The sequence below is a fragment of the Pecten maximus genome, chromosome 17 (genome assembly GCF_902652985.1).
Source record: "Pecten maximus chromosome 17, xPecMax1.1, whole genome shotgun sequence".
In the NCBI taxonomy this organism is placed as follows: Eukaryota; Metazoa; Mollusca; class Bivalvia; order Pectinida; family Pectinidae; genus Pecten; species Pecten maximus.
Window position 1 is genome coordinate 25,594,599 of NC_047031.1, and position 23,029 is coordinate 25,617,627.

General features: G+C 36.3%; 1 protein-coding gene and 1 long non-coding RNA gene across 3 annotated transcripts in view; one reads left to right on the forward strand and one right to left on the reverse strand.

The window, feature by feature from the left end:
• Positions 1-23,029, reverse strand: part of LOC117314924 (alpha-mannosidase 2x-like) — a 54,751-nt gene that overhangs the window by 27,737 nt on the left and 3,985 nt on the right. Inside the window, exons 4-7 of the mRNA XM_033869023.1 lie at positions 19,758-19,929; positions 16,655-16,782; positions 15,223-15,396; positions 13,947-14,133 (exon numbers count right to left, since the gene is read on the reverse strand). Coding sequence (XP_033724914.1) covers positions 13,947-14,133; positions 15,223-15,396; positions 16,655-16,782; positions 19,758-19,929 — 661 coding nt within the window. The remainder of the gene's footprint in view (positions 1-13,946; positions 14,134-15,222; positions 15,397-16,654; positions 16,783-19,757; positions 19,930-23,029) is intronic.
• Positions 173-10,184, forward strand: LOC117314926. Of its 2 annotated transcripts, none has more exons than XR_004529638.1 (3): positions 173-329; positions 9,090-9,435; positions 9,701-10,184. It is a non-coding gene; the product is annotated as an uncharacterized LOC117314926 (long non-coding RNA). The 2 variants fall into 2 exon arrangements; XR_004529637.1 differs by having other exon boundaries at positions 195-254; positions 8,874-9,435.

Here is a 23,029-nt window from a genome sequence, read left to right on the forward strand (position 1 = left end):
AATATTGGGAAACATTTAAACCCGAAAAGGAAAAAGGTCCCTATTAAAAAAGTTTGATTAACATTCCCCAAAATTTGGAAGGGGAAAAAAAATGTTGAGTAATATTTTCCCCAAAAATAAAGGAAGGGTTGGATTTCCCCAAAAATTGGGTTAATTTCCCAAAAACCCTCAAACATATTAGGAGAGGGGTCTTATTAAATAGTTGAGTATCATCCTGAAACATATTAGGAGAGGGGTCTTATTAAATAGTTGGGGTTCATCCTCAAACATATTAGGAGAGAGGTCTTATTAAATAGTTGGGGTTCATCCTCAAACATATTAGGGGAGGGGTCTTATTAATACTTAATCATTCTTTTAAACACAATTGATATAAAACTTATTAACATTCAAAACATATTTATTTAATTAGAACCTTGTTGTTGTTGTTGTTGTTGTATTTTAAGAATTATGTAGATTGCCATCAGATAAAATGGGAAGCACTGTTATTAAATATGTCTAGATATATCAATGGAATGTTGTACGAGATGGAGATTTTATTGTAATTAGCTTAAAATATAAAATATTAATATAAAAGTTCTTATCATAAGATGTTCATTATTGTATAAGATAACAGCATATTTGTTTTTGTTTTCTACAATTAGTTTATTGTATTGTACAATTATAATGCAGGAATATATCGTAAGTTATCCTATATTTTTTTAATATATATGTATGAATCGATATGTATATTACCATGTTCAATATTAAGTCAGATCACATTATATAAAATGTAAACTGCTTGACATACAAAATCTCTGTTGAAGAGGAAATAAAGAATGTCTGTCTGTCATCAGTGATTTTCCTACAATAGAAACAGGGTCCATTAAATGGACCCATTCCCCTAAAAAATCTTGTGAAAATTCCCAATTTGCCACTGAAAAATTCCCAATTTTGAAGTCACTTTTGAAATCAAGTAAGTTTTATCTACAAAGACCTTATACTAAGGTACTTTTGAAAAATAAAAAACATTTCTAGATCTCAAAATAAAATAAAGTGCAATCAATTATTGCGAAAGCTCACCGGCGGTAGCAATCACACTTTGCATTCATTTTTTATGTATGTATAAGCATGTCATTTTGAAATTGTATGTCACATAATATCGCTCCTAGACCTCTAATGGATGTATAAATCAAATAAGAAGGGTGTGGACTTACAAGCTTTTCAAAACTAACCCCCAAAATCTTCAAAGTGAGTTTTTGTGTCAAAAAAAGTAAGTCCACTAAATAGTAAAATGCCAAAATGCCAATTTTGTTCTACATGATTTGCCACAGCATCACTCCCGGATCTCTAATGAATGTATAAACCAAATTAGAAGGTGATAGGTGTATACTTTTGGACTTACAATCTTTCCAAAAACTTACTCCAAAAACTTTAAAGTGGGTTTTGGTGCCAAAAAAGTTAAGTCCACAAAATGGTAAAATGCGAAAAAAAATCACATTTTTTTTCTGCATAATTTTGCCATACATCACTCCTAGACCTCTAATGAATGTATAAAACAACTTAGAAGGGCATGAGGTGTATACTTTTGGACTTACAAGCTTTCCAAAAACTTACTCCAAAAACTTTAAAGTTTTGGGATGCCGACGCCAACACCGACGCTGACGCCGACGCCGACGCTGACGCCGGGGTGACAGCATTAGCTCTCGGTTACTCGTAACCAGTGAGCTAAAAATAATATAAGAGCAATAGTCATCAAAGAAAATTGAGATTTGTATAAATTTCACTATTTTTTCGTTTTTCTCAATGTCACATTTTGTCGCGTAGAAATTCCCAATTCAATGGACCCAGTTGAAATACTGTAGGAAAATCCCTTCCCATACAGATGAGCAGTATAATCCAAATAACAACAATAATACTAGATGCAGGCAATTTATGCCTATATATCCAGATCAAAGTGTCAATGAGTTTTTTCCCATGGATCAGTTTGTTGTTGTCTATATCATGATTATAACAAGAGGCCCATGGGGCCTGTATCACTCACCTGGTTGGATTAGACCAAATGTCAAAATAATGTTCATGTTCATGTTCAATTCGTTTTATTTGTCAATCTCAAACAATGCTATTATATGGTTATGGTGTGGGGATCCCAACTGCTTTAAAGAAATAACAAAGTCAAGACTCTCTAAGGGTCTGAAAGGCCTTAAGAATTGTTTTTAGAACATCCATTCATAACTTTATTACTAGTGGCGATTAAAAGAGAATTACTTCTATTTCCCCTATGGGCCCCGCCCCTTTGGCCCCTCAGGGGTCAGAAACACCATTTATGCAAAATCTGTTCCTCTTCCCCCAATGATATTTCTGACCAAATTGGGTTCAAATCCTTTCATAACTTTATGACAAGTAGCGATGTCTTATTACCTAATACACATGTATATCTACCCACAGTACAGGTATGTCTTATTACCAACACACAGGTGCATCTACCCACAGTACAGGTATGTCTTATTACCAACACACAGGTATATCTACCCACAGTACAGGTATGTCTTATTACCAACACACAGGTATATCTACCCACAGTACAGGTATGTCTTATTACCAACACACAGGTGTATCTACCCACAGTACAGGTATGTCTTATTACCCAATACACAGGTGCATCCACCCACAGCACAGGTATGTCTTATTACTCCATACACAGGTGCATCTACCCACAGCACAGGTATGTCTTATTATCCAATACACAGGTGCATCTACCCACAGCACAGGTATGTCTTATTACTCCATACACAGGTGCATCTACCCACAGCACAGGTATGTCTTATTACCCAATACACAGGTGCATCTACCCACAGCACTGGTATGTCTTATTACCCAATACACAGGTGCATCTACCAACAGCACAGTACAGGTATGTTTTGTTACCCTATACAAAGGTGTACCCACAGCACAGTACAGGTATGTCTTATTACCCAATACACAGATGTATCTACCAACAGTACAGCACAGGTATGTTTTGTTACCCTATACAAAGGTGTATCTACCCACAGTACAGGTATGTCTTATTACCCAATATACAGGTGTATCTACCCACAGTACAGGTATGTCTTATTACCTAATACACAGGTGTATCTGCCCATAGTACAGGTATGTCTTATTACCCAATACACATGTGTATCTACCCACAGTACAGGTATGTCTTATTGCCCCATACACAGGTATATCTACCCACAGTACAGGTATGTCTTATTACCCCAAACACATGTGTATCTACCCATAGTACAGGTATGTCTTATTACTCAATACACAGGTATATCTACCCACAGTACAGGTATGTCTTATTACCTAATACACAGGTGTATCTACCCACAGTACAGGTATGTCTTATTACCCAATACACAGGTATATATACCCACAGTACAGGTATGTTTTATTACCTAATACACAGGTATATCTAGAGTACAGGTATGTCTTATTACCTATTACACAGGTGTATCTACCCACAGTACAGGTATGTCTTATTACCCAATACACAGGTGTATCTACCCACAGTACAGGTATGTCTTATTACCTATTACACAGGTGTATCTACCCACAGTACAGGTATGTCTTATTACCCAATACACAGGTATATCTACTCACAGTACAGGTATGTCTTATTACCCAATACACAAGTGTATCTACCCACAGTACAGGTATGTCTTATTACCTATTACACAGGTGTATCTACCCACAGTACAGGTATGTCTTATTACCCAATACACAGGTATATCTACCCACAGTACAGGTATGTCTTATTACCTATTACACAGGTATATATCTACCCACAGTACAGGTATGTCTTATTACCCAATACACATGTGTATCTACCCACAGTACAGGAATGTCTTATTACCAAATACACAGGTATATCTACCCACAGTACAGGTATGTCTTATTACCCAATACACAGGTGTATCTACCTACAGTACAGGTATGTCTTATTACCCAATACACAGGTACATCTACCCACAGTACAGGTATGTCCTATTACCAAATACACAGGTATATCTACCCACAGTACAGGTATGTCTTATTACCCAATACACATACCTAACAGACAATACCTGCCAGGACAGTAAGTGTTTAAAGCCACGGTTGGTGAACATGACCTACTACACTGTATCTATTACTAATGTACAATTGTATGTCTGTAGATAGGTAACCTTACACAACCAGGAAGTATCATACCGGGGGTAGGTAATTACACCTGTACAGGTAGATCTACACTGTACACACCCAAATATGACGTTTATTTACATGGGATTGCGATCTGAAGGTTTGTTACATTCCATTTGACACTGAGAGCGACACTTAAGACATTTGTGAGTTCAAATTCGGCTCAAAACTGGATATCATTGACCAATCATCACACTGACAGAACACTGACTTCTGTTGTTGAGACGAAACCTTCATCAATAGGCAGAGCCACGTAGGCAGTAAACCAGTAACTAACTAAGATTGATCAAGTTCTGACACAACAGAAGAGGCTGTGAATTCCAAGGCTGGAGATAAATCATTCTTCATCAACACAGTAACCCTGTGACATCAGTGATATTGAGGTAGCTATCACTTTGTGCTTTCACATAATATTATGTCTAATGAACAGTTACAGCTGGTTGGAACAAAAATTCAAGATTCATTTTCTAGACAAAACTCTAATTCAACTGATCGACTAAACTCTAATTCAACTGATCGACTAAACTCTAATTCAACTGATCGACTAAACTCTAATTCAACTGATCGACTAAACTCTAATTCAACTGATTTGATAACAATAACACTATAAAAACAAACATCCTCAGAACGACTTTTCATCAGAATGGCTACAGCCATGATGCCTTTACGCAAGAAAGGTCAGACAAACTGTATTCATCATAAGGGGAGACAACTGGAGTTTTATTGTAGAAAATGTCAGGAACTGCTTTGTCCAAAATGTCTTTCCTCTCTGCACAACAGCCATCCGATCTGTGAGCTCAGTGAAATCACTCCTCAGAAGAAACAAGACATTAAATATTTTATTGACAGAACAGAACAAAATGACCTGGTACAAATTGGGAAATACATCACCTCTACTGATATACACCTCAAAGACAATGACAGTACATTTGAGAAACTGTCACATCAGTTGAGGATGCAAACAGACAAAATAAAAAAAGACCTTGACAAGCTTACAGCCGAGACACTCTCTCTTTATCAGAAAATGAGAGAGGACAATACCAAACTCATACAGAAATACAAACAGGACCTGGAGATGTACGACAAACAACTCAAACAACAGATACAGGAATGTAAGACAGCACTTCAGCAGGGTTCTCATATACAAATTTACGATGTATCTTTTGAAAAGCATTCTTGTACCAGTCTCCCTGCAAAACCTGTTCTGTGTACTGCCAGCTTCACTCCAAACGAAAATCCCCGAGGTCACCTGGAACAAGCTCTGGGGAAAGTTATCCCCTCAGGTCAAGGTCAAACAATGATCGACCAGGATCAATCAGTCTTAACATCAGACGATCAGCGACAATTCTCTACACAAAACATGTTAGTAGATAAAGGAAAGAAAGCAGCAACACGGAATGTACTACTGCCAGAGACCAAGGTGCTGGGGCAGTTTGATTGGTACGAGAGTAACATTGACTTCTTATGCCCCACCAATGATGACCAGGTCTGGACCAGTTACTATTATAGTTATTACGATCGCAGAATATATCTCCTGGACAGGAAGGGTAATGTAGTACAGAAGGTCCAACACAAGGCTGGGATAAAGGACATGAGTCTGTCACCAACAACACACAGACTGTGGGTCTGTGACACAAACAACAACATCCTGGAGCTGGTATCAGGACGACTAACACACAGATTCAAAACCAAGGAGACACTCCATTGTTTATGTGTTACAGCCAGTAACCATATCATTCTGGGCCGTTCTAAACAAATCTGCAAAGTTACTAAACAAGGGGATAAGGTGCTCACTTCAGGGGCTGGGAAACCAAGTACACCATGGAGGATCACAGAGTGTCCTGTCACTCACAATGTCGCAGTGATTGATAACAGTGATAAAGATGATGGTGGTGATGGAAACAAACATGTTGTTGTCATGGATACTGATTTCCAGGTACTGTTTGTATACAGAGGTGACATCCCCAGTACATATCAACAAACACCACAAACAGGAGGTAAACCATTTGATCCCTCAGATTGTGTGGTGTTTGATAGTGTGGGAAACCTCATCGTAGGGGACAGTGACAACAACAGAATTCTACTCCTCAGTGGAGGTGGTGAGTTCCTCAGGATCATACACATAGGTCCAGACATAGACAATTCGTGTATCTGTGCTGTAGGTGTAGACAGGACAGGTAGGGTGTGGACAGTGATTGATGAGGATGAGATTTTAGGTAGTTTGATCAAACTACTACAGTACAGCAGTATGTGATAGCTATAAACTACTACAGTACAGCAGTGTGTGATAGCTATAAACTACTACAGTACAGCAGTGTGTGATAGCTATAAACTACTACAGTACAGCAGTATGTGATAGCTATAAACTACTACAGTACAGCAGTATGTGATAGCTATAAACTACTACAGTACAGCAATATGTGATAGCTATAAACTACTACAGTACAGCAGTACGTGATAGCTATAAACTACTACAGTACAGCAATATGTGATAGCTATAATAAAACTACTACAGTACAGCAGTATGTGATAGCTATAAACTACTACAGTACAGCAGTGTGTGATAGCTATAAACTACTACAGTACAGCAGTATGTGATAGCTATAAACTACTACAGTACAGCAGTATGTGATATCTATAAACTACTACAGTACAGCAGTATGTGAAAGCTATAAACTTCTACAGTACAGCAGTATGTGATAGCTATACACTACTACAGTACAGCAGTATGTGATAGCTATACACTACTACAGTACAGCAGTATGTGATAGCTATAAACTACTACAGTACAGCAATGTGTGATAGCTACAAACTACTACAGTACAGCAGTATGTGATCACTACAAAACTACTACAGTACAGCAGTATGTGATATCTATAAACTACTACAGTACAACAGTATGTGATAGTTATAATACAACTACTACCATACAGCAATATGTGATAGCTATAAACTACTACAGTACAGCAGTATGTGATAGCTTTTAACTACTACAGTACAGCAGTATGTGATATCTATAAACTACTACAGTACAACAGTATGTGATAGTTATAATAAAACTACTACAGTACAGCAGTACGTGATAGCTATAAACTACTACAGTACAGCAGTATGTGATAGCTATAAACTAATACAGTACAGTAGTATGTGATAGCTATAAACTACTACAGTACAGCAGTGTGTGATAGCTATAAACTACTACAGTACAGCAGTGTGTGATAGCTATAAACCACTACAGTACAGCAGTATGTGATAGCTATAAACTACTACAGTACAGCAGTTTGTGATAGCTATAAACTACTACAGTACAGTAGTATGTGACAGCTATAAACTACTACAGTACAGTAGTATGTGACAGCTATAAACTACTACAGTACAGCAGTATGTGATAGCTATAAACTACTACAGTACAGCAGTATGTGATAGCTATAAACTACTACAGTACAGCAGTATGTGATAGCTGTGATAAAACTACTACAGTACAGCAGTATGTGGTAGCTGTGATAAAAATAGTAAAATTGCTACTCTTCAGGAAGGACTGAGGATGATAATTTGGTTTGTTAACATGCTAAACTGCAACTTAGCTTTACAAAAGATGGAGGTAAATTCTACCTCTTATAGATTAAGCACATCTACAATGTGTAAGGATATTTGCTGGAAAGTTTAGTTGAAATCCCACCACATTTATATGACAAGTACTAATTATAATGGGAAACCATTAAAGAAATCCCCCAAATGCCTCCCATATTCCAGAAGATGCTGCCATTTTGTATTTACCAAAAATAAAAGCAGCCAGTGTTATTGCAGTGCCATACTTCACCTACATACTAAATTTCATCAGACAATATCTAAATTTCAACCAATTAGAAGTCATATCTATGACAGCTATTTTGTTTTTAATTTCAATATTTTTTTGATACAAAATTAAAGTACATCTTGTAACCATCCCTCCTGCAAAGTGTTGAATTCCACTGATTAGTAAAAGAGTTGAAGCAAATTATTTGTTTAGCCAATCAGAGGCCGTGGCTGCCATCTTACTTGACCGATTAAAAAAAAAGGTCCATTTCACACCCCCTTACCATTATTAGGTTTATCCAACACATGGACAAATTCTTATTTTGCATTTAATGTTGTCTAAATTCGTGAGAATAAATTTACCTATTGAGTTCCAATTTTCTGTTTTTGAATTTAATATTTTGAATGTATTTTATGAATTTTTTGGTTTGTTTTTGTTTACTTTGAAAAAAAAAGTTAAATATCAATCATTTCCATACCCTTCTGTTAATACAGCAGTACAGTTTTCTTTCCAATAGCTGAGTTTTCCCATCCCACATATACAACTATTTTTCTGGAATTCCTCATGTTTCTATTTCATATCCAATATTAATAATAGTGGATATGATTCTTGATTTGTATTAATCAAAACCTTGGCTTTTAAATGTTAGATTTCTATTTTTTAAATCTGCAGATATGTTTCTTATATATTTCCCCGGTGAATACCTTATGTTTTTTATTCACTAAATTAGTCCATCTTTAATATCAAATTAAATGATGCCCCATATTGTAAACATTTTTCATAGCCCACTTTTACTTTAGATGACTTTTCTCATACATGTATGCTTCTAATGTTTCAAATTCTTGCCTGATGGATCCCTCTGTTTTATCAAATAGTTGAGTATCATCCTCAAACATATTAGGAGAGGGGTCTTATTAAATAGTTGGGGTTCATCCTCAAACATATTAGGAGAGAGGTCTTGTTAAATAGTCGAGTATCATCCTCAAACTTATTAGGAGAGGGGTCTTATTAAATAGTTGGGGTTCATCCTCAAACATATTAGGAGAGAGGTTTTAATAAATAGTTGAGTATCATCCTCAAACATATTAGGAGAGAGGTCTTATTAAATAGTTGAGTATCATCCTCAAACATATTAGGAGAGGGGTCTTATTAAATAGTTTTGGTTCATCCTCAAACATATTAGGAGAGGGGTCTTATTAAATAGTCGGGTTCATCCTCAAACATATTAGGAGAGGGGTCCTATTAAATAGTTGGGTATCATCCTCAAACATATTAGGAGAGGGGTCTTATTAAATAGTTGAGTATCATCCTCAAACATATTAGGAGAGGGGTCTTATTAAATAGTTGGGTATCATCCTCAAACATATTAGGAGAGGGGTCATATTAAATAGTTGAGTATCATCCTGAAACATATTAGGAGAGGGGTCTTATTAAATAGTTGAGTATCAACCTCAAACATATTAGGAGAGAGGTCTTATTAAATAGTTGAGTATCAACCTCAAACATATTAGGAGAGGGGTCTTATTAAATAGTTAGGTATCATCCTCAAACATATTAGGAGAGAGGTCTTATTAAATAGTTGAGTATCATCCTCAAACATATTAGGAGAGGGGTCTTATTAAATAGTCGAGTATCATCCTCAAACATATTAGGAGAGGGGTCTTATTAAATAGTTAGGTATCATCCTCAAACATATTAAATAGTTAGGTATCATCCTCAAACATATTAGGAGAGGGGTCTTATTAAATAGTCGAGTATCATCCTCAAACATATTAGGAGAGGGGTCTTATTAAATAGTTGAGTATCATCCTCAAACATATTAGGAGAGGGGTCTTATTAAATAGTTGAGTATCATCCTCAAACATATTAGGAGAGGGGTCTTATTAAATAGTCGAGTATCATCCTCAAACATATTAGGAGAGGGGTCTTATTAAATAGTCGGGGTTCATCCTGAAACATATTAGGGGAGGGGTCTTATTAAATAGTTGAGTATCATCCTCAAACATATTAGGAGAGGGGCCTTATTAAATAGTCGGGGTTCATCCTCAAACATATTAGGGGAGGGGTCTTATTAATACTTAATCATTCTTTTAAACACAATTGATATAAAACTTATTAACATTCAAAACATATTTATTTAATTAGAACCTTGTTGTTGTTGTTGTTGTTGTATTTTAAGAATTATGTAGATTGCCATGAGATAAAATGGGAAGCACTGTTATTAAATATGTCTAGATATATCAATGGAATGTTGTACGAGATGGAGATTTTATTGTAATTAGCTTAAAATATAAAATACTAATATAAAATTTCTTATCATAAGATGTCCATTATTGTATAAGATAACAACATATTTGTTTTTGTTTTCTACAATTAGTTTATTGTATTGTACAATTATAATGCAGGAATATATCGTAAGTTATCTATCTTTTTTTTTAATATACAGTGCATTCCGCTTAATCGGGTTGCCTATTTGCGGGGACTTTTTACCCGATTAACCGACTTACCCGATAAGCCGAAATGCACGTCGCCATCTTGGATTTGGTCCGTAATGGTAGTCAGACTTGGGTGGATTTTGGATGAAAATATTTGCGTTATTATTGTTAATAAACGGTGTTTTTGTTTGTGCTTTTACTGATGTCAAATTGTCAGATTACTATTACTAATTGTATAAAAATGTGTGTATTAAAATAACAAAACCTTAATGATTTTCTTATTCGCGGCACAGTACAATCGTAGCACCTCAAATCGGGGGGTTATGCATCCCTGTTTCATCCGTGTGTTCCTAATTTGACATACGATCTAAGGACTCGCCGACAATTACATCTAAAATCATTTATGTTTATCATAGAGACATTCTTATGTTCGCTTTGAAGTTTAAAATATTCCATATTATTTCCAATTACCAAAGCACAGAGATCGGAGAAACCGAGTTTATTTAGGTCGTTTCCTGTGGTATAAATTTATACGAACTTGACACTGGCAGTCACTGATAAAACAACACGAAATCCAATGTAATGTTTTTATTAACCAGTTCTAATCCTAACCTGAATAGGAATTATGAGCTAACGTCGGGCGTCTGTCCTTTTACTGCTCGCTACTGATTTTTAACTCACCTGTGTATCGGTGTCGTCACATTTCCCCGTGGCGAACCCCTCACTTTGGATTCGCCACATACAGTAAGCGGTGATATCAATCGATCTGTAGCAATATCAGACCCAGGTAAAAACCTATTGTTTTGGTTTTTGCTTCGAAGATTTTATATCCCAGACGTAAAAGTTTAATTGTCTAGTCGCTTAATTATGCTTTTAAAACCCCATTACGTTTTGCCTGCTGCTGACTCTAAAAATAACATTTAATTTTACCCACAATTCTTAGTCGACTTCCTGTTGGGGAAAAACCACACGAGGCAGAATCAACAACAACACAGTTCTGAACATGACAAAACCCCGACATAACATTACCGTTTAAGGTAATATTTAACTGTTTTTTGACATTTGAACCATCAAAATTACACTATTTGTTGATAAATGTCTAAAACTTAAAGAAATACGCGATGACTTTCGTGAAAATCGGAGCATTTCTATTTTTTGTCCCGATTGTTCTATTCGAATAACCGAAAAATACGACTTTTCCAACCCAATTAAACGAATTTTTTTAACATGATTTAAGAGAAAATGGTTTTGGTTTTTGAAATTTTACCCAATTAAACGAAATACCCGATTAAGCGTTACCCGATTAAGTGGAATGCACTGTATATGTATGAATTGATATGTATATTACCAGGTTCAATATTAAGTCAGATCACATTATATAAAATGTAAACTGCTTGTCATACAAAATCTCTGTTGAAGGGGAAATAAAGAATGTCTGTCTGTCTGTCTGTCATCAGTGATTTTCCTACAATAGAAACAGGGTCCATTAAATGGACCCATTCCCCTAAAAAATCTTGTGAAAATTCCCAATTTGCCACTGAAAAATTCCCAATTTTGAAGTCAATTTTGAAATCAAGTAAGTTTTATCTACAAAGAACTTATACTAAGGTACTTTTGAAAAATTAAAAACATTCCTAGATCTCAAAATGAAATAAAAAATAATATAAGAGCAATAGTCATCAAAGAAAAATTGGGATTTGTATAAATTTCATTATTTTTTCGTTTTTCTCAATGTCACATTTTGTCGCGTAGAAATTCCCAATTCAATGGACCCAGTTGAAATACTGTAGGAAAATCCCTTTCCTATACAAATGAGCAGTATAATCCAAATAACAACAATAATACTAGATGCAGGCAATTTATGCCTATATATCCAGATCGAAGTGTCAATGAGTTTTTTCCCATGGATCAGTTTGTTGTTGTCTATATCATGATTATAACAAGAGGCCCATGGGGCCTGTATCACTCACCTGGTTGGATTTGACCAAATGTCAAAATAATGTTCATGTTCATGTTCAATTCGTTTTATTTGTCAATCTCAAACAATGCTATTATATGGTTATGGTGTGGGGATCCCAACTGCTTTAAAGAAATAACAAAGTCATCCCCAACTGCTTTAAAGAAATAACAAAGTCAAGACTCTCTAAGGGTCTGAAAGACCTTAAGAATTGTTTTTAGAACATCCATTCATAACTTTATTACTAGTGGCGATTAAAAAGAATGACCTCTATTTCCCCTATGGGCCCCGCCCTTTGGCCCCTCAGGGGTCAGAAACACCATTTATGCAAAATCTGTTCCTCTTCCCCCAATGATGTTTCTGACCAAATTGGGTTCAAAGCCTTTCATAACTTTATAACAAGTAGCAATTTAAAAAAATTACCTCTATTTCCCCTATGGGGCCCCACCCTTTGGCTCCTCGGGGGTCAGAGTCACCATTTATGCAAATTCTGTTCCTCTTCCCCCACGAATGTTTCTGACCAAATTGGGTTCAAATCCATTCATAACTTTATGACTAGTAGCGATTTGAAGGAATTACCTCTATTTCCCCATTAGGCCCCGCCCCTTTGGCCCCTTGGTGGTCAGAGTCACCATTTATGCAAAATCTGTTCCCCTTCCCCAAAGGATGTTTCTGACCGAATTTGGTTCAAATCCATTCATAACTTTATAACTAGTAGCGATTTGAAGTAAATGTTGATGGAACAACGGACGACGGACGCCGCACCATGGCATAAGCTCACCGGACCTTCGGTCCAGGTGAGCTAAAAACATACGTACAAATATAATATACTTTAAGGAAAATTCGCAGGCAGACAAACAGCTTCCACAATCAAGAAAATCTCTCTGAAGCCATAATTGGTATTCAATTTCTATATAAATATGTATACCTGTGTGATGATAAGTTTCACTGAGATTTAATTTCTATATATTATATATATACCTGTGTAACAATAATATTCACCGAGATTTAATTTCTATATAAATATGTATACCTGTGTGATGTTAAGTTTCACCGAGATTTAATATCTATATAAATATGTATACCTGTGTGATGATAAGTTTTACTGATATTTAATATCTATATAAATATGTATACCTGTGTAACAATAATATTCACTGATATTTAATTTCTATATAAATATGTATACCTGTGTGACGATAAGTTTCACTGATATTTAATATCTATATAAATATGTATACCTGTGTGACGATAAGTTTCACTGATATTTAATATCTATATAAATATGTATACCTGTGTGATGATAAGTTTTACTGATATTTAATATCTATATATAAATATGTATACCTGTGTGACAATAAGTTTCACTGAGATTTAATTTCTATATATATATATGTACAGTATATCTGTGTGACAATAAGTTTCACTGAGATTTAATTTCTATATAAATATGTATACCTGTGTAACAATAATATCCACTGATATTTAATATCTAAGTTTTACTGAGATTAAATATCTATATAAATATGTATACCTGTGTGACAATAAATTGGTGACTCACCTCTCATTTACATTGCTGTTTGTAATGGCACTGGGGGCGACCTTCCACGGACAGTTATATCGACTCGGTGGCATCCTAGCGAAGTCAAACTGACAACATATCTTAGGGTCGGGACCACACGTGTGGGGCACATCATACGAGTAAAATGGCATCATATGACACATCATATCCGTGCTGCCATCACGATCTGTAATGTTAACACAGAGTTATCTCTCTTTACATATGATGGAGGATAATGCTATTTCATAAATGAAAGATTATTCCCCTTTTGTAGACAATATATTCCTTTCTTGACCTAAAGAAATTGATTACTTAATTTGACTAAGGGTATTCCAAAAAGGTTCGAAAGACAAAGCACAAGAAATTTGCAAGAACTTATTAACAAAATTGGGAGCCTTCATCTTAAATACTGTAAATCACTTATATTTCGTGTGATTTTCCCGTAATTACGCAAGGAGAGTCAATCGCAAATTAAAATCTTTCCCGATCATTTTTACGAAAATAACACCTTGGAATGGCGACCAAGGTATCGGTTACCAATATAGGAATCTTGCGGCGTCCATGACTCGAATAGCTCATCATTCGCAAATTAAAAGTCATTTCTAGATCAGCTTTCGCGAAATGATGTATTCGTGAATATGTCTAAAGAGGTTAGTTCGCGGAATAAAGTATTCGTAAAATCTACGTGGGTTACAGTAGGGAGGACTGGACATTTGGGGGTGTCTTATTCCTAAATAGGGACTCGGTTATAAGTAGGGGACATACTGTATTTTTCCTTAAACAGGCATGCTGGTTATCTGGATATTTGGGTGTGAATTTTGATCAAATCCCTAATGGAATTGAGCTGCTAGTGCGCAGACTAACCTTGGCATAAGGTACATATAGGTATGTACTAGACGGACAGGAAGAACCTATAGTCCCTCCGGTACATATAGGTATGTATATTGAACCTCTATATAAAGGACACCTCTCTATAAAGGACACTTTTGTCTTGTCCCTTAGGTGTCTTTTACAGACAGGTTCGACTGTAGGTATGTACTAGACGGACAGGAAGAACCTATTGTCCCTCCAGTTTTACTGATAGGGGACTAATTAGCCACCTCCCCTATTTTGAAATTCAGTACACTGTATTAAAGTTTGGGGAGTGCTTATTTCTGATTTCTTTTTAGCTTATACTCCTTTAAAAAAGATTTTTAAGTAAAAGTAAAGAAGGGAGATGCGGGGGGGAGGGGGAGAGGGGGGAGGGGGATTGTTGGCACAGTAACGTCATTCTCACCCCAGTGCTGCCTCCACATAAACTCCAACTGTTTGTCCTTCGCTAGTTTTTTCTTGACAGCGTAATGGACACGCTGTATCAACATGTTGTTAAGCCCTGCTCGCTTTAGGAGGTACGCCATCGTCGGAGAATGACCAAACGGATCAATGGCCCAGCCAGACTTGGGCTCAACACCTGAAAATAATATCAAAAACTTCTCTCAGCCATCCATAATCCAAATACTGGTACTGATTATTGTTGATTGATTTATCATTTTCTAAACATTCAAGTCTTTCTGGTAGCTGGTTAGCAAAATCAACCTGGTTTGACAGCTATCACACAATTATACAGGAGACAAAGTGCCAGATAACATAACCAATAGCATCAGTTTGGATCTAATGGCTGTTACCAGGTTATACGCCCCACCATTATCTATAGGGGCCTGATGGGGCAGTAATTCACAGGGTAGCACTATAATGCTTGTACAAATTACAAGGACAGCAAGTAGGTTGCAAATTAGCCGATACGTGATTCAGCGACCTACTTAGAACACTGTATATACCCATTGGTTGCCTTCGATCAGCCGATACGTGACTCAGCGACCTACTTAGAACATCAGTGATTTTTCAGCCTATTTTGGGAAAAAATAACTTTCCTGGAAATTGGGAAAATCTAACGCGGAAAATGATATTTTTGGGAAAAATTGTAAATTTGATTTACAAATAAATTAGTGTATACATTAAAACAATAAACAAACAATTAAATGGAGATCACTTTGGTTTTATTTTTTCTATTTTGTTGTGACAGTGTTCACAAGGGTATTTGTCTGTCTTTTTTGTTTTTGAACAAGAGGATCAGAGATCCGAGGTCCTCTGCGGACAAGTGTTTTGGTCCCTCAAAATTAATTCTCATCAAAAGGCGTCGATCTGATTTTGGTTTTCCTTTAAGTAGACCTACATTTTGTATGTTGACTTGACAGTCGGTGTCCGGCTCGCCGACTGAAGGTGGCGGAGATACCGACGTAGCAGGCTTTGTCCCGACAATCGGAAGTGGACTGGCATGTACTATGGGTTCTGATAATGCCGTCTGTGTTGGTGTTTTGGGTTTAAATAGTTCAGTTAGGGTTTTGGAGCCCTTGCTGTCGGATAATCGTATTTTCTTTACGTAGTACTTGCCATTATGTGAGGCCGCCATTTTTTGGCGATTCGCGATCGCCCAAGCGTTTGCACATTATTTGTATACTAATGGCCAAAACAGCGACCGGGTCAAAATATCGGGAATTGAAATCGGTAATTATTTGGGAATTTCGGCGGGACAATTGAGATTTTTTTTAATGAAATCTCATTCGGAATGGGATCGGTACCCGACCCTATTTATATAGGCTGAAAAATCACTGAACACTGTATACCCATTGGTTGCCTTCAATCAGCCGATACGTGACTCAACAACCTACCTAGAACATTGTGTGCCCATTGGTTGCCTTCGATCAGCTGATCCACAATGGCCGAGTAGTGGGCATTGGCCTCGTCAGTCATGACCCAGCCTCCTGTTGTAATCTCCAGCTGTCCGTTGTCCACCAGTCTGATAACAAACCAATGACAGTCAAACATGACAAAACAAATGTGATATTCCTAATATAGATTGAGTAAAACTCCCCTCAGCTAATTTTTCCTAATATAGATTTAGGGAAACTCCCCTCAATTAATTTCTCCTTAATATAGATTTAGGAAAACTCCCCTCAATTAATTTTTCCTAATATAGATTTAGGAAAACTCCCCACAGCTAATTTTTTCCTAATATAGATTTAGGGAAACTCCCCTCAATTAATTTTTCCTAACAAAGATTTAGAAAAACTCCCCTCAGCTAATTTTTCCTAATATAGATTTAGGGAAACTCCCCACAGCTAATTTTTCTTGATATAGATTGAAGGAAACTCCCCTCAGCTAATTTTTCCTAATATAGATTTAGGGAAACTCCCCTCAACTAATTTTTCTTAATAGAGATTGAAGGAAACTCCCCTCAGCTAATTTTTCCTAATATAGATTTAGGGAAACTCCCCACAGCAAATTTTTCTTGATATAGATTGAGGGAAACTCCACTCAGCTAATTTTTCTCAGCTAATTTTTATGGATGTTTACATTGTTAATGTTGAATTCCTAAATATTCTGACATTTTCGTACAGAGAATAGTTTTATAAGATAGCTCATACTTAATCAGATTGTTTAACTCATACTTTCCTTGAGCAATCAATAAATTTCAGTGTTTTATCTTTTATGTAAAACAGAGAAGTGAGTCTCTTCTGACATACTGTGTCAGACAGACTCGGAAGTCCCCAAAACTTGTCTGATATATCAGACCAAAGGAAAAGACGTCTCTTAATTATACAGTCTACCAAATTTCAATGAAACTGGTTGAAAATTGACAGATGTGTACAAAAGTTTAAAAATCATAAAAATGGCAATTACTCTCAATAGCATCACTGAATCAATATACTGCAAAGAATGCCTACATCTCCTTTATCATAAGGTGTTCAAGGAGATTGATGGGAGTCTATCGCAGAGATAATCTCAAGAAAATTCAAAGTATTGATTTTATTTCAATGTTTGTAGATCATTTTGTTTTGAGGTAACAATACCTGGCCCTGAACATAGACAGAAGTACATATATACTGAAGAAAACTGATGTGTATATTATTGCGGTATGACCTGCATTATGGCTTTTAGTATGACCTGAAATATGACCTGCAGTATCGCGTGCATGACTTGATGTTTAATTAGGGACTAGCAAATCATAGAGTATATAGTAGATCGCAATCATGTAACAAGAGGCCCAATGGGCCTGTATCGCTCACCTGCCTCTACAGCAACTTTGAAGTTGATAGATGTCATTTCTACAGATACTATGCTGATTACCACTTTATTCAAATATCAGTGTAAGCTAGGTTTATTTATGTCAATAAATTTTCTAGTCCTTCATACCAGCATACTATTGGCTAATATCAGATCTTGGTGAGACTTGGCTATCACATTATCTCTGTTTAAAGATTTAAGCCTATTTCACACTGTGACCTTGAATGGAGGTCAAGGTAATTCATTTGAACAAACTTGGTAGCCTTTCACCCCAGCATGCTACAGGCCCAATATCAAGTCTCTGGACCTCTTGGTTATTGAGAAGAAGTAGTTTGAAGATTATAGCCTATTTGACCTTTGTAACCTTGAATTAATGTCAAGGTCATTCATTTGAACAAACTTGGTAGTCCTTTACCCCAGGATGCTATAGGCCTAATATCAAGTCCCTGGGCCTTTTGGTTATTGAGGAGAAGTCGTTTAAATATCTTATCCTATTTGACCCATGTGACCTTGAAATGAGGGTCAAGGTCATTTATTTGAACAAACTTGGTTATTCAAATGGCGCCCAGCTGTCACTTGTGCTGTATAGAGGAATATTGTCTTTCAGTATTTTGGATACTGATATACACTGCTAGAGGGCCTCAAAAGTATAAGTTCATCAACTTCATATCAATATCTCCAGTGCATTTTAAGATGATTAGATGAAATCTGTGGTTAGAAGCAAATGGTTTAGATATCAGCCATGCTGGTTTTAGCACATTCAATGAATGGCACAATAGAGAAAAGAGGACATAAACAGCCATTTTACTCTGAAATTAACTAGTGAACTTAAAATTAATGTCCATTTGAAAATCAGAACTGATGTAAGGACACCATACAGCATGTCAACTACAGCCAGGGATCAACACTAGCAGTAGGATGGCAGCCCTGCGCTGCCTGGAATTTGGTCGGGTGCCAGAAAGTCCAGACTGCAGACAGCCCTAGCTAGGCTGCCTGGAATTTGATCGGGTGCCAGAATGTCCAGGCCAGCAGCCCCATAGGCTGCCAACATTTTAAGGCAAATGTATCATGTCCAGCTTATTTAAAAAATTTTCTTAATTTGCTTCAATAATTTTATTTTCATAACTTTTTTTTATAAAACCCTTTGGTGTAAGATCTAATATTTCTATGCTCAGCATGAACATAAAACTGCATCTAGAATTCCTTTTTGTCCTCAGTGTTGGGGTAAGGGGCTGGACGGTCTGGCCCCCATATCCCCCATGAGGGGCTTCACCTCTAGGGGCCTGGGCTGCCTCATTTCAAAATATGGCAGCCCAAAGATCTGTCAGGGTGAGACCTTGGTTTTTACATACTCTATACCTATATTTTAGCCCTGAGCCGTCAGACATTGGGGTCTTCTTGCCCTATATCTACATTCTAGCCCTGGGCCATCAGACCTAGGTTTTTCTTTGCTCTACATCTACATTTTTACCCTGGGCCATCAGACCTAGGTTTTTCTTTGCTCTACATCTACATTTTTACCCTGGGCCATCAGACCTACACGTATAGGTAACAAGTTTTTCTTTGCCCTATATCTACATTTTTACCCTGGGCCATCAGACCTACACGTAGGTAACTGGTTTTTCCTTGCCCTATATCTACAGTTTTACCCTGGGCCATCAGACCTTGGTTTTATATCTACATATGATCACTTTCAATTTATTTTACCTTTTCACACGTTTACGTTTATCTTGTGTGATGTCATGCCACCAGGTGGAAAAAAAAGACATCTCCGTCTCAATGAACTTCCTTCGGGGATCCTCTTCTAGCTTGTTGATTATGTTGTCAAGGAGTTGTCTAACCTGGGCTTGATAGTAATCATCAAATGTCTTCACCCAGCCTGTCAAATATAAATACTGGTGTATAGAATACCCAGTCTGTCAAATATATATACTGGTAAATATAATACCCAGCCTTTCAAATATATATACTGGTAAATATAATACCCAGCCTGTCAAATATATATACTGGTAAATAGAATGTCCTGCAGCCTGTCAAATATATATACTGGTAGATAGAATACCCAGTCTGTCAAATATATATACTGGTAAATATAATACCCAGTCTGTCAAATATATATACTGGTAGATAGAATACCCAGTCTGTCAAATATATATACTGGTAGATAGAATACCCAGCCCGTCAAATACATATACTGGTAAATATAATACCCAGTCTGTCAAATATATATACTGGTAAATATAATACCCAGTCTGTCAAATATATATACTGGTAAATATAATACCCAGTCTGTCAAATATATATACTGGTAAATATAATACCCAGTCTGTCAAATATATATACTGGTAAATATAATACCCAGTCTGTCAAATATATATACTGGTAGATAGAATACCCAGTCTGTCAAATATATATACTGGTAGATAGAATACCCAGCCCGTCAAATACATATACTGGTAAATATAATACCCAGTCTGTCAAATATATATACTGGTAAATATAATACCCAGTCTGTCAAATATATATACTGGTATATATAATACCCAGCCTGTCAAATATATATACTGGTAGATAGAATACCCAGTCTGTCAAATATATATACTGGTAGATAGAAAACCACTCTGTCAAATATATATACTGGTAAATATAATACCCAGCCTGTCAAATATATATACTGGTAAATATAATACCCAGCCTGTCAAATATATATACTGGTAAATATAATACCCAGCCCGTCAAATATATATACTGGTATATATAATACACAGCCTGTCAAATATATATACTGGTATATATAATACCCAGCCTGTCAAATATATATACAGTCAAACTTCGATGTTTCGAAGTTCAAGGGACTACCAGAAAAACTTCGAAACAGCGGGACTTCGAATTATTCATGGTTGACAATAGATCGATGTTTTCTTGATAATGACCATATATGTTAACGTTACATGTCCTCGGTGTCTTCGTGATGATCATCGCCTGTCAGGCTCAAAAGTTAATTTATACCTCAAACAGAACAAAATAAAAATACTTTTCATTAATTATACCTAAGCATTTTATTAATTAAACAAACTATGTATCGGTTACAAAACACTTATATCGCGTTTAACAGATAAAGCAAAATAAGTACAATGCACACTTACGTAAGTCGTTAGGCTTTTCTGCTAAAGACACGTGCGGTTACGTTATGCATATAAAATACGGAATGCCGATCGGTTGGAGAATGCATGATTGAATGACAAATAATCGATTTACTTGGATATTTATGTATAAGTTTGCAATGTGACACTTATGAGTGAAGACATCGCTAATTGTTTGTGTTTAAAATTGGTCCGCTTGTTTTATAGTTCCGTAAAATTTACTCACCGACCGCTGATTTCAATGGCGGCAAAGATTATCAGAGACGACTACCGGAGTGATTAAATGTCATGGCTTCTAAATACCCCTTTTATCTATCAATTTGGTCTGATTATTAATTAACCCCATGATCGGGAGTGACAACACACGCTATCGTTATCCCTATTGTCAGTCAGGGCATCTAGGGGAGAAGTGTGAAATCTTGCCGCGGGGGTCACGACCAACACCTGTCCAGTGGTCAGTACAGGTAAACTTTTGTTCGAATCATGAGATGTCAATTACCTATGACATCATAGCTAACGGGCCATGAAAAAAGTTCGATACATCGAAAACTTCGATTTATAAAAATTCGAATCATGCATAGGTTCGTTAGTAGCGTTATATAGTAAGGAAATTCGGGACCAAGCAAAAAGTTCGATACAGCGAGAAATTCGAATCAACGAAGTTCGAATCATCGAGGTTTGACTGTATATAATCTGGTAAAAATAATACCCAGCCTTTCAAATATATATACTGGTAAATAGAATACCCAGCCTGTCAAATATATATACTGGTATATATAATACACAGCCTGTCAAATATATATATATAATCTGGTAAATATAATACCCAGCCTTTCAAATATATATACCGGTAAATAGAATACCCAGCCTGTCAAATATATATACTGGTAAATATAATATCCAGTCTGTCAAATATATATACTGGTAAATATAAAACCAAACCCAGTCTGTCAAATATATATACTGGTAAATATAATATCCAGTCTGTCAAATATATATACTGGTATATATAGAATACCCAGTCTGCCATATGCATGTATATATATAATCAAATACAAATGAATATAAATGTGTAATTAAATCTGTTCAGTATAATTCAAAATCTATCAAATCTTTATAATACTCATCCAGTCACATTATATTATACATATATAACTATGATGGAAAATCACTTTACACAGAAGACTTCCTGTCACCACACAGTAGACTTCCTGTCACCACACATAAGACTTCCTGTCACCACACATAAGACTTCCTGTCATCACACATAAGACTTCCTGTAACCAAACATAAGACTTCCTGTAACCAAACATAAGACTTCCTGTCACCACACATAAGACTTCCTGTCACCTAAACATAAGACTTCCTGTAACCAAACATAAGACTTCCTGTCACCACACATAAGACTTCCTGTCACCTAAACATAAGACTTCCTGTAACCAAACATAAGACTTCCTGTCACCACACATAAGACTTCCTGTAACCAAACATAAGACTTCCTGTCATCACACATAAGACTTCCTGTCACCACACATAAGACTTCCTGTAACCAAACATAAGACTTCCTGTCACCACACATAAGACTTCCTGTAACCAAACATAAGACTTCCTGTCATCACACATAAGACTTCCTGTCACCACACATAAGACTTCCTGTAACCAAACATAAGACTTCCTGTCACCACACATAAGACTTCCTGTCACCAAACATAAGACTTCCTGTCACCACACATAAGACTTCCTGTAACCAAACATAAGACTTCCTGTCACCACACATAAGACTTCCTGTCACCAAACATCATAAGACTTCCTGTAACCACACATAAGACTTCCTGT